This window comes from Neomonachus schauinslandi, chromosome 15 (assembly GCF_002201575.2).
Source record: "Neomonachus schauinslandi chromosome 15, ASM220157v2, whole genome shotgun sequence".
Taxonomy (NCBI): domain Eukaryota; kingdom Metazoa; phylum Chordata; class Mammalia; order Carnivora; family Phocidae; genus Neomonachus; species Neomonachus schauinslandi.
This window is the reverse complement of record NC_058417.1, coordinates 59186751-59199171: the sequence shown is the minus strand read 5'-3', so window position 1 is coordinate 59199171 and position 12421 is coordinate 59186751. Positions and strand designations below refer to the sequence as shown.

Here is a 12421-nt window from a genome sequence, read left to right as displayed (position 1 = left end):
GGGGAGGCTGGCCCTGTTTTCAAGTGTGATCCTGGGGGGAGGCTGGCACCATGATAGGAGAATGGAATTCAGATTGTGTTCCAGAGTTGCCTATGGTCATTGCCTCCAAGACTGTCAGGTCAGTATTGCTGGGTTGATTGATGTTTGCACTATCAGCCACAATAGAGTGGAGCTAGAATGTTCTCTGCCTTCTTGAAGGAGCTGGTCTGGTAGGTAGTCTGTGTGGGTCCGGGCTGTCTTGTCATTGAAAACCTGCTTCATGGTAAGGGTGACAGTGCTGACGTAGTTGGTGGAGCACGAGTGCTCTCGCTAAAGGCCCCCCTGCTCATGCTTTGGGGGACAGAGTTGCTGATGTAACCAGTAAGCTGAGTCATCCGTTTCTCTGTGTCTCCTGGGCTGGCGGGTTCAGCTCAGAGTCCAGGTCCTCACAGGAACTCCCAGTGCATTTCTCATTTGCACAGTACATTTACGATGAAGTCATTTCTCTTGTGATTGGATAGATCATCGCAAATGCGGGTAGGAAGAACAAAATGTGTTACCTGTCTTCTTTCTGAGTGCCTAAAAGAGTCTCTGTGGAATGGTAAATGAAGTTCTTAAATCTGGAATGGTCACTTGCAGTGATCAGATGGTGGTTATCCCCATGGTTTTGGGTTCAGGCTCACAGGAAGCACTGCACTTCTTGCAGCCCTCTGAGCAGTCTGGAGGAGACTTTGGGGGTTCTTGGGCGTTTAGTGGACACACAAACCGCAGCAGGCAGCGTTCCTGCAGGCTGATCATGGTTTTAGTGCTTGCTGATCTTATTCTGCCTTTGCCTGGGAATCTCAAAGTGCTTTGTAACTGTGAACCCACTCCTCTGTGCAAGTCTCTTGTGAAGCAGATTGCACTTCTCCCCACTAAACCTGTGGAGAGAAAAACCAGTCAGTTGAGGTTGCTTTGTCCAACACTACAATCTCCTGGGGAAGGAAGTGTCTGGGGTCTGTTGAGCTGCTGGAACCAGTACAGATAAACATACTGCTGGGAAGGATTAAAGTGGTTTATACATTGGACCCCCTTATCTACAGGGGAACATTCCATGATCCCCAGGGGGTGCCTAAAACCACGGACAGTACCAGATACATACAAGGTATGTATACCTTGTTTTTCCTAGACATACTTACCCATGATAACGTTTATAAATTAGGTGCAGTAAGAGGCTCACAATAGCTAATAACGAAATAGAGCAACTATAGCAATATGTTGTAAATAAAGTTCTGTGACTGGGGTCTCTCAAAATCATCGCACTGAGCTGTACCCCCCTTTGTTGCAACGCTGTGAGATGAAGTGCCTATGTGACAGGAGGAGGGAGGGGAGTGATGTGGGCCTGTGGCATCGGGTGAGGCTACTGCTGACCTCACTGTGGGGCAGGTGCAGGATCGTCTGTTCGCAGACCGCGGTCGTCCGCAGATAAGGGGGGACACCGTACTCAGAAGCCACCTATGGGAGGACTAGGTATGTGCTATTTAAGACTCTGCCCTGTTCTCTCCAGCTAAAGCTTTTTTTTTTTTTTTTAAAGATTTTATTTATTTGACAGAGAGAGGCAAGAGAGAGGGAACACAAGCAGGGGGAGTGGGAGACGGAGAAGTGGGCTTCCCGCTGAGCAGGGAGCCCGATGGGGGCTCGATCCCAGGACCCTGGGATCAGGACCTGAGCCGAAGGCAGACGCTTAACGACTGAGCCACCCAGGTGCCCCCAGCTAAAGCTTCTTTTTTTTTTTTTTTTTTTTAAAGATTTTATTTATTTATTTGAGAGAGAGAGAATGAGAGACAGCATGAGAGGGAGGAGGGTCAGAGGGAGAAGCAGACTCCCCGCCGAGCAGGGAGCCCGATGCGGGACTCGATCCCGGGACTCCAGGATCATGACCTGAGCCGAAGGCAGTCGCTTAACCAACTGAGCCACCCAGGCGCCCCCAGCTAAAGCTTCTTGAAGAAGGGTTCACAGGCACAGCTTTGGGGCAGATGAGAGCTCAGGAGCATTTGTCTGTGAAGCCTGGGTCAGGGTGTTGTCACATTGGCATTTCCTTAATTGGAGTAAAGCAGAGATAGAACATTTTTAGATAAAAACTCTGATTTTGCCTTCAAACTTATGGGCTGGTTATCAGGAGGTATTAGCAGATGTTTTGCCAGTTTTAGCGTAAAACTAACAAAAGGTATGTGACAGGTGCATGTTGGTGGGTCTCGTTTGGGCTCTGAAAAGGGGTCTGCCCTCTGGTCCAGCATCAGTAAGAAATACACAGCAAGGTCCTGTTCCCCAGGAAGGGAGAGGTTTGCAGGAGTCTCCTTATGGGAACCAGTTCCACTTGAGAAGTGCCCTGACTGTTCCAGGATGTGTGCGGCTCAACACCGGGGTGGGTGGACTGAAGCCATGTGGGTGTTTGGTAAAAAGAAAGGCCCAAACCCACCCACACAGGCCTGTCCAGGCAGCATGGAGAAACGGGGAGCATACACAGTCACCCTGGAACTCCCCCACTGCTTGGCCCTGGGTGGGTGAACGCAGGGGCTGACCAACAGGTGGACAGGAAGGTTCAGGGCAGAAAAGAAGGGAGTCCTTGCAGCGAGAAGCACACCACCCTGTCTCTGGATCCCCTATTGACGTGATCAGAGTGGGGACATATGGAAGTGGGTGAGGGAATACTAAATAAGATTTTTCTATACATATCAAAGACTTCCTGCTTAAAAAGTGAAAGTAATGATTTTCCACAGGGGTTTGTCAACCACCGACACCATTTCATGGTGGAAAACAGAGCAGAGGGTCTGTAGTGTGTGGTAGCATTGCGTTAGGTGGTAGACGCCAGATTATTAATGTTTGTGATTTTCTTTCTTTGCCAAGGTACGGACATTGCTGCAGGAGAAGAAGTTGCCATCAAGCTTGAATGTGTCAAAACCAAACACCCTCAGCTCCACATTGAGAGCAAAATCTACAAAATGATGCAGGGAGGAGGTATGCCCTTTACCTGTTCAAAAGAAAACCAGGGTTGTATTTGATGAGGGAGAATGTGTCGTGAATCAGAGCTTCTGGTTTATTTGGGAAAGGGAGGACATTGTACGCTTGACTCGGTCACGTGGCTTCCTTCAGATACCGAGAGGCCTACTGAGGGCCTCATTCAACATAAAACATGATTTTCTGCTTTTCCTTAGCCTCATGTTAGCTAGTATTGTCTTTGAACTCAGGGTTCGTGTGAATTTTGATTTTTCAGGCATGCTCCTGATTGTTGGGTGTGCCACCTCAGTCACATGCTTTGCTCACAGCTTTGGGGGAGCCCCCTCAAAGGCTCCTGAGTGAAATAGAGTTTGAATTCAGTGACCTCTGTGGCCCCTTCCAACTCAATTACTGTCTCAATTCTGCGAAACCTCTCAGACCTAAGGGTGTCTGATGTTTGAGAGCACCCATCCTGATCTCAGAGTCTAACTTTTAGAATTCTCTGGACTTCAGAAGTTTGGCTAATGGAGCAGGTGGGGATTTTGTTGGAGGTCTCAGAGTCCCGAAGACATTGCAGCATTAGGAAGGACATGTCCGTGCTTCGCCCCAGAGAGCTCCCCTCGGGATCAAGGCTTTGTGTCTGAAGAATGGTTGCACTGCATCCTGTTTGGAGACCCTTCATGGCAGAAGCCTCTGTGGTACTTTCATAGTTTGGGGTGTTCTCTGCACCTTGCCAAATGAAAACTTGTCTTCAGAGTCTGAATTCGCTTTTTTCAGGTGAGAAGGGAGGATTGGTGATTTCACTCTCGCATCTTTCCTCCACAAAAATGGTTTACTCTGTGCTGCTACTAGCAACCAACATTTCTTGCTTTACACAGCAGCAGGTGTTTCTTTAGCAACAGATACATATCAGAGCAACACCGACAGTCCTGCCGGATCCATCACAGAGGGCGTCCAGAGCATCCTGTCCCAGCTTTCTCGGGACCCGGCACCCAGGCGCAGAAACGCCTGTGGACCCCAGGGAGTGGTCAGCAGAGGGCAGGCTTCTCAGGCATCAGGGACAGTCTACACAGCTTGTCAGGTGGTGGTGAGAAGGTGACGACTTGGGGTGTGGCCTTCATGGCTGGGCAGGGCCTGATGGCTGGGGGTTGAAGAAAGCTTCCAGCTTAAAAGCCTTGAGTGTTAACAAGCAGCATCTCTGTGAGAGTTTGTAAGCTGGAGGGCCAGAGGGCAGAAGGAAAGGAAACGGTGAGCTGACGCCCCACATAGGAATTGGATAAGTGGCTGAGACTGAACAAAGAAGAGTTTATTCCCATCAGGACGGGGCTTCTCCATCCCTGGACCACAACTGTCTGCTGTGGGGCTGGGGGCCCAGGCTGTAGCATTGCATCTCACTTTGGAATCCTTGCTTTAAGATTTGTGCCCCTTCTCTAGGGTCCTAGAAACCTAGGATCTTCTCCCGTCTGGCCATCCCCCACATGTAGATTGAGTTTTACTTCTGTTTCAAATGTGTGCTTGGTGGATATTATCAGCGTGCTTTAAAGAAGAAGTAAAGATCTCAATTTTGAAAACAGATGATGTCCAGAAACGCAGAGTCCATGATTCTGGTAGTGTGTGAGTTCCTAGCCATCACAAAGCAGACAGGGTGCAGGGGTCCACGTGCTATTGGTCAGCCTTCTGCATCACATCTCGTGCCAATACACACAGACCACTTGGTCTTGGCGAAGGGACAGCAGGTACCTCCGATTGTGGCTCTTCGATGCTTTTAATGGTGTGTTCTGGGCTTGCAAGTGGTTGAGACTGACAGCACCCTAGGAGGAAGCTGGAAGCTGAGAGGCGGCCGTGCCCCCTCGAGCTTGCTGTGACTGAGGGAGGGGTCAGCCTCACTCATGGACACGGGTACGTCTGCCACCATTACAGCCCTGTGCGGTGGGTGCAGCCTCGCAGACCGATGCAGAGCCTTCCAGGACAGAGATTTGACCCCGAGCATCGTGGTGCCCAGGCCGCTGCTGCACAGCAGCTCTGCTGGGGAGGCATGCCCCAGATGCCCCAGATGCTTCCACCTGCCGCAGATCTGCTAGCAGTGATGGGACACTCGGAATAGCAGAGTAGATGGTGCTCAGTTTCGTGGGTCAGGACTTGGGCAGACATCAGGTTCTTCTCAGAATGCAGTGGACTGCAGGCCCTACCTAGACGTTAACTGCTCTTTCCCATCCTGATGTCCCCAGAGTGGCTTTGGACCCACCCTTTTTTGGTGGTCCCTCAGTAGAGAACGAGTGTTTAGTCCACAGCTGCTTCAGGTCAAGGCTCAGGGCGGGTGTGGCATGTGGGAGGGGCGAGTGGGCTGTTTGTATAAAATCTGGGCTGGCACCCGCTAGCGCAGTAGGGGTAGGTGGTGTCCCCAAGTTCACTTCTCTCGTCCTAAGTCCTGGTCAGTTCCCATGCTTTATTTTGGACAGTCACTGTCTTTTTGTTAAGAAATGTTTCACAGTGGGCGCCTGGGTGGCTCAGTTGGTTGGGCGACTGCCTTCGGCTCAGGTCATGATCCTGGAGTCCCGGGATCGAGTCCCACATCGGGCTCCCTGCTCAGCGGGGAGTCTGCTTCTCCCTCTGACCCTCCTCCCTCTCATGCTCTCTCCCATTCTCTCTCTCGCAAATAAAAAATAAAATAAAATAAAATAAAATAAAAATAAAAAAAAAAAGAAATGTTTCACAGTAGCCAAGAACATTTGTAATATACGGGGATCAATACTAAATTGAACACCTGTTGCGCCCACCTGCTTGAGAGGCGGCAGGACCCCCCTCCCCAGTGCCCACATGCCAGTCCCAGTGCACTCTGGGGGAGAAGCCACAGTCCAGAGTTTGCCCCCGACATCCCTGCCTAGTTTGTTTCTAAGTTTTTGTTTCTCTGTCACCCCGTAAGAAATTTGTTTTTAAAAATCCAGTGACCTTGTCTAGAAACGTTTGGCAGTTATAGTTGTTTTAGGTTTAAATTGCCGAAAACTGAAAATTTTTATTTGCATTAATGTTGGATATTGGAACTTGTCATAAGTAAAAACGAAAAGCCTTTGCCTGTGCCTGTCCCCTAGTATTTCACCCCTGAGCATAGATTTAGGTATCTTTGGACTCCATCAGGTGTTGAGAACTACACATACTGAAGCCAGGCGACCCATTTCCCATCCGAATGGCACACGGGTGGGGGCAGCATGCTGGCCACCCCGCTGCTCTCGCCCCACAGGCCCTGCTTGCTCCTGCACGGGCCCGGCAGTGACGTGCATTTTCAGATTTCTGATCTTGGGATCGGTCTGGACGGCGGCGGGAACATGCTTATGAATAGCTTTATAGCTCATTGCTTCCCAGGGCCTCACCACTCGATTTTCCGACAGTCTGCTCAGGACAAAGCAGGCTACACAGAAAGCTGAGCATCTTCTGGCCAGAGAACTTGAAGAGCAAGGGCGCTCTGCCTTTACCACATGTTATCTGCTCCCTGATGCTGGGGTGACAAGACATGCTGGTATTGACCACTAGAGGAAAAGGTGCCGCCATTGGGACACCCCATCAGTGTAAACGGACATTGTGAGTCCTTGATGCACCTCTGCCTGACATACGCCACATTGGAATCTGTGCAGTACGGTCCGGCTTTCCTTGGGACCCCGGGGGCCACTGTGCTGACTCGGCTGCGTAGTAACCTTACATCTCTGTAAGCACTACTTGCCTCCTGCTTCTGGCATCTTGCCCTCGGGGACGGTGCCTCGATGGCACCCAGACAGATTTTCTGGCGGGCAGACTGAGAGTGGAATTGTGTTTTATGGAGCAGGCAAGCACTTGGCCTGCAGGATGACATTGGGTGCCGCACGTGCCTGCAGGGCCGGGTCCGTCCCACCTGCGTGGCATCTGGGCTTCTGTTGGAGCCACATCCTCTTTGGTCTTGTCATCACCATTCCTCTCTCGTGTGGCACGGGGTGGCTTCGCTAGCACAGAAGACAAGGGGGAGCATTAAAAAATGAGGGCGTCTCTTTCTTCACTGTATTTTCCGAGGGGAAGGGGAAGGGTCTGTGTGTGTATTACACAGTGGTAACAGATCCAGCCATCACATCCGTATTCTCCAGGGACGGGGTCACTGAACCCGGGGGCTCAGCCTCCTGCAGTTCAGGAGCAGGGGGAGGGAGCTTGGGAGAGGGCAGACAAGCACATGCTTCCCTCCTCTCCCTCCTTCCCCAGAAATTCAAGATTCCATACAAAGCTTTAGTTTCCTGCATTAAGCATGGAGTTACATTCACCACATCCTTTTTTTTTTTTTTTGTAAGATGTTTTATTTATTTATTTGACAGATAGCGAGAACAGGAACACAAGTAGGGGGGAGTGGGAGAGGGAGAAGCAGGCTTCCCGCTGAGCAGGGAGCCCGATGTGGGGCTCGATCCCAGGACCCTGGGATTATGACCTGAGCCGAAGGCAGACACCTAACGACTGAGCCACCCAGGCGCCCCACATTCACCCACATCCTACTAAACAGTCTTGTGGCCCCTTTGACGTGCATGTCCTGGACCTTCAGGGATGCTCCTGAGTGGTTGGAGGTCCAGTCATCTTCCCTTCTTGGTCTCCCAGCCCTGCCCCCCGCCCCCCACCTGCTTGCACATCTTCCCTAGGATTAGAGACTGGAGCGGGTTTGATCCATCTAAATACAGCAGTGTGGCCAGAATCGTGCCAGAGAACAGTCTTGACTCGGGAGGTTGGGAACAAGGGATGGAGTGTTCCTGGCTTCTTCAGAATTTTGCACAAATCATTTAAGAATTATGGAGACACCCCAGAAATTAAATATAAGGGTGTGTGAGCTTTTTTGGGGAAGTGGGGGGATAGAGGAAGGAATAGGGTAGGAGTCAAGTTTTTAGGACAGAAGATCTGGCCCAAAATAGGAAATGGGGGAAGAGGGCACCAAGAAAGGATGGCTAAGATACCCCCCCCAACAAACATACTTCAAGAAGGGGTCCTTTAAGCCTGTGCTTCAGATCCTCTTCCTGGTGCAGAGCCTTTTGTCAGATCCTCTGGCTGTTTTTCTCTCAGTAGGAAAAAAAAGGTAAACAATAAAACCGCAGAAGAACACGGAGAAAGACCAGCTCGTTGTATTTATACAAGCCAGGCTGCCTGTCGATCACCGGCCGGCAGCTTGGGAGTCCTATAGGCCCAGCAGACACAGCGATCCAAGGGGGCAGCTAGAAACCAGGATGAGGCGCGGCTGGTCCAGTGCACTCCTTCGCACTCACCACCGTGGCGCTAAGCGCCGCTGCGGCTGGGCAGGGTGCTGGCCCCGGACACCGTGGTCCCTGGAAGCCAAGGCAAGAGAACCCAGCGTGTTCAAGGTTAAGGATTTGGGGCTTTGCTTCATATGACACCCCAGGGCAGCTCAGGCTCTCTCACAACTTGTCGTGACCAACCTGAATTTTTTCAGACTCGTGCATGAACCCTGGGGTGCTGGTAGTGCCGACCTGAGCCAGCAAAGGATCTGGTAGGTGCAGGGAGCCCGTGTCCCGAGATGGGAGCTACACTGGTCTAGACCAGCCTCCCCCAGCTGTGGCTTCCGCTCAGCGCCTTTCCCTGACCCCTGTGTAGACGAATTCCGAGTCTTCTAGGAGGGAGAGATCAAGTCACGCGCAGCGTAAAAGTGAGGTGGTTCCTGTGCGCTCCAAGTGGTGGTTCTGCACGCGGGGGAGACAGCAGAGCGTGTGCCTGCTGCGCCGTCCTGCGGCTGCCGCCGACCCCTCCCTGCAACGTCTCCTCGCCCCGGGAGCCCAGTGCACGAGGAGGGCATCTCCCAGAAATACACGGGAACATAAAACCCAGAATGCTTACGGCAAGAGCGAAGTTAGAATGCACAAGGTCTGTCATTTGTACACGGCCAGGGCAGTTGGAGTCCTGAGAACATGGGGCCCAGGGCGCAGTTCTTTGGGACAGTGAGAAGTGACACGGCGTCCCGGAGTGATGGCTGTGAGCTTATAGCCGCGGGTGTCCCGCGGTGGCCGCAGCCACCCTTCTGCCCCTCACCTCTGCCCAGCCCGAGGACGCCTGCCTGGCCCCTGAGAGAGTCCTCCTCACGATGCACCGCGCGGTGTGCCCTGGGTGGATGCAGCAGTTTTCCATCCCTCCACCTGTTCACGGGCGTTCCAAACAAAGATGCTATAAATGTTTGTGTAGGTATGGACGTTTATTTCCTTTCCTCGTGGGTGAGTGTCTGGGAGTGAGTGCAACGGCTGAGTCAGAAGTAGATGAATGCTTTTCCTTTGTAGTAAATGGCCAACTGCTTTCCCCGTGGCTGTCCCGTTACATCCCGCCAGCAGTTAACAGCTTTGATGGTTGGTGTCTTTCAAACGGTTTATCCGTGTCATCTGAATGATTGAATTTACTGGCATAAATCTGTTTATAATATTTCTCCATTAGCCTTTTAATAGATGTAGAACCTGCTCATTGTTGATATTGTTAATTTGTGCCTTCTCTATTTTTTCCTAATCAGTCTGATTAGAGTTTTATCAAAAGTCTTCTTAGGGCGCCTGGGTGGCTCAGTTGGTTAAGCGACTGCCTTCGGCTCAGGTCATGATCCTGGAGTCCCGGGATTGAGTCCCACATCGGGCTCCCTGCTCGGCAGGGAGCCTGCTTCTCCCTCTGACCCTTCCCCCTCTCATGTGCTCTCTGTCTCTCTCATTCTTTCTGTCTCAAATAAATAAATAAAATCTTAAAAAAAAAAAAAAAAGTCTTCTTAACATGTTTTGGTTTCACTAATTTCTCTGTTTCTTTGTGTCCCATTTCATTGATGACTGCTGTGATCATTTTTATTTCATCTGTTCGGGTTTAATTTCCTATATTCTGAGGTCATTGATCTGTCTTTTCTTTTTTTTTTTTTTTTTTTAAATTTTTTTTTTTTTTTTTGAGAGCGAGAAAGTACATGAGAGGGGGGAGGGTTAGAGGGAGAAGCAGGCTCCTCGCTGAGCAGGGAGCCCAATGCGGGACTCGATCCAGGGACTCCAGGATCATGACCTGAGCCGAAGGCAGTCGCTCAACCAACTGAGCCACCCAGGCGCCCGATCTGTCTTTTCTAATACAAGCGTTTCGTTGCTATAAATTTCCCCCAGGTGCTCCTAGAGCACGTCTCATAAACCCTGATGTGTTGTGTTTTCATTTTCATTTAGTTCAAAAAGCTTTCTAATTCCCTTTCTGATTTCTCCCTGATCTGTGGGTTATTTTGAAGTGTATTATGTAGCTTTCAAATATTTGGGGGTTTTCCAGAGAGCACTCTGTTATTTCTGACTAAATTCCATTGTCGTCTGAAAGCATACTTTGTACAACTTGAATCATTTTACCTCTCGGCCTGTTTTATGTCCATTGTTGGGTCTGTCTTGCTAACTGCCCCGTGTGTGCTTGAGGAGAGTATGCTCCGCTGCCTGAGGGGGTGTTGAGGATGCTGTCAAATTGTGTTTGTCGATCTCTTTGCGGTTTTGCTTCATGTATTTTGAAGCTGTACTGTTAGCTGTGTGAACATGTGGAATTGTAACATTCTCCTGACGAGTTGGTGCCTTTATCCTTACGAAATAACAGGTACATCCCTGGAAACGCTCTCCACAGCCTACTGCATCCCACACAGACCCAGCTCTCGTGCACCCTTCTGTCTAAAGTTGGTGTCCTGCACCGTCCTTCTTACAACCTGTTTGTGTGTGAAGGGCATTTGTTTCTATCTACTGAGAAAGTGTGCCTTATTTGGGGTGTTGAGAGGATTTACACTTGATGTGTTTCCTGACAGGCCAGGTTTTGGTTGACCATCTTGCTGCTGGTTTTTGTCTCCCCTTCTCCCTTGCCTTCTTTTTGATTAATCAAGCATTTTATTTACTTTTTTTTTTAAGATTTTATTTATTTGTCAGAGAGAGGGAGAGCGCACAAGCAGGGGGAGCAGCAGAGGGAGAAGCAGGCTCCCCGCGGAGCAGGGAGCCCGATGCGGGGCTCGATCCCAGGACCCCAGGACCATGACCTGGGCCGAAGGCAGACGCTTCCCCGACGGAGCCACCCAGGAGCCCCTTTATTTACATTTCTTAGTGGTTTTTCTTATGATTTGCTCCTCTGCTGGCTCACTAACATTCTCCTTTGTTACTTTAGTGGCTGGGTTAGGGTTTATCAAGTATGTCTTCAACAACTCGTGTTGTATCCTTGCCACCCTCTGCACTTGGTGTAGCACAGACGGGCCTGTGACGGTGCGCTTGGTTTGCCTGCTGCCTGCCGTTGTGGTACCTCCCTGCGGCACGGACGTTTGCATATTACAAACCCGCATTGCATTATTTTGTTTAAACAGTCCTATCTTGGGCGCTTGGGTGGCTCAGTTGGTTGGGCGACTGCCTTCGGCTCAGGTCATGATCCTGGAGTCCCGGGATCGAGTCCCGCGTCGGGCTCCCTGCTCGACGGGGAGTCTGCTCCCTGTTGCTGTGCCTTCGAGTCACACATCTTTTCTTCTCCCTCTGACCCTCCCCCCTCTCATGCTCTCTCTCATTCTCTCTCACTCTCTCAAGTAAATAAATAAAATCTTAAAAAAAAAAAAAAAAGTCCTCTTAAGGGGATTGAAATAATTTTTAAAAATCTTACGTGTAAACTTACGTTGTTATTTCTAGTGCTTTCTATCCCTTTGTGTGGGCCCATGTCCCGTCACTTACCTTTTGCCCGAAGGGTGGCCTTTCCCATACATAGCAGTGCGGATCTGCTGCTGATGGATTTTTCCAGTTTTTTTGTATCTGAAAATCTCCTCATTTGTCTTGGCTTTCGGAGGTTGGTGTCCTCAGTACTTGAAAGATGCTGCCCTACTGTGCTCTTACATGCCTGTTTCTGACAAGGCTGCAGTGATCCTGGCCTTTGTCCTCTTTATGTAATATGGATTTTTTCCCTGGCTGCTTCAAGATGCTGTCTTTATCACTCATTGTGAGTGATTTGATTGGCAGGTATGGACATTTATGGGATGTTCTTTATGGCTCCTGTGTGTGGGGTCCGCTGAGCTTACATCTGTGGGTCTGTCGTCTTCATCTGCTTCCAGCATCATCTCTGTCCCCTTCCTCCATCTTTCCTGGGGGCTTCGGTGAAATAGGTTTCGGATGACTTGAAGCTGGCTCTTGCTTTTCCAGTAGTTTCTGTTGCTGTGGCTTCGAGTCACACATCTTTTCTTCTGCACCATCTAATCTCAGACACTGTAGTTCTCCAGAAGTTGGGTTTGAGTCTTTTATAAATCTCCCATGCTGTGCCCTTATGTAGCTTTTTTGACATGGAAGATAATTAGAATTTATAATAACTTTTATTTAGATTTATTTTTATTTTATTTTTTAAGATTTTATTTATTTATTGGACAGAGAGAGCACTAGTAGGCAGAGGGGCAGGCAGAGGGAGAAGCAGGCTCCCCACTGAGCAGGGAGCCCGATGCGGGGCTCAGTCCCAGGACCCTGGGATC

At 50.1% G+C, this 12421-nt stretch overlaps 1 protein-coding gene across 3 annotated transcripts in view; it reads left to right on the top strand.

The window, feature by feature from the left end:
* CSNK1D (casein kinase 1 delta) overlaps window positions 1-12421 on the top strand; it is a 33644-nt gene that overhangs the window by 4969 nt on the left and 16254 nt on the right. For all 3 annotated transcript variants that reach the window (XM_021680883.2, XM_021680884.2, XM_021680885.2), the window contains exon 2: window positions 2866-2976. In XM_021680883.2, coding sequence (XP_021536558.1) covers window positions 2866-2976 — 111 coding nt within the window. The remainder of the gene's footprint in view (window positions 1-2865; window positions 2977-12421) is intronic.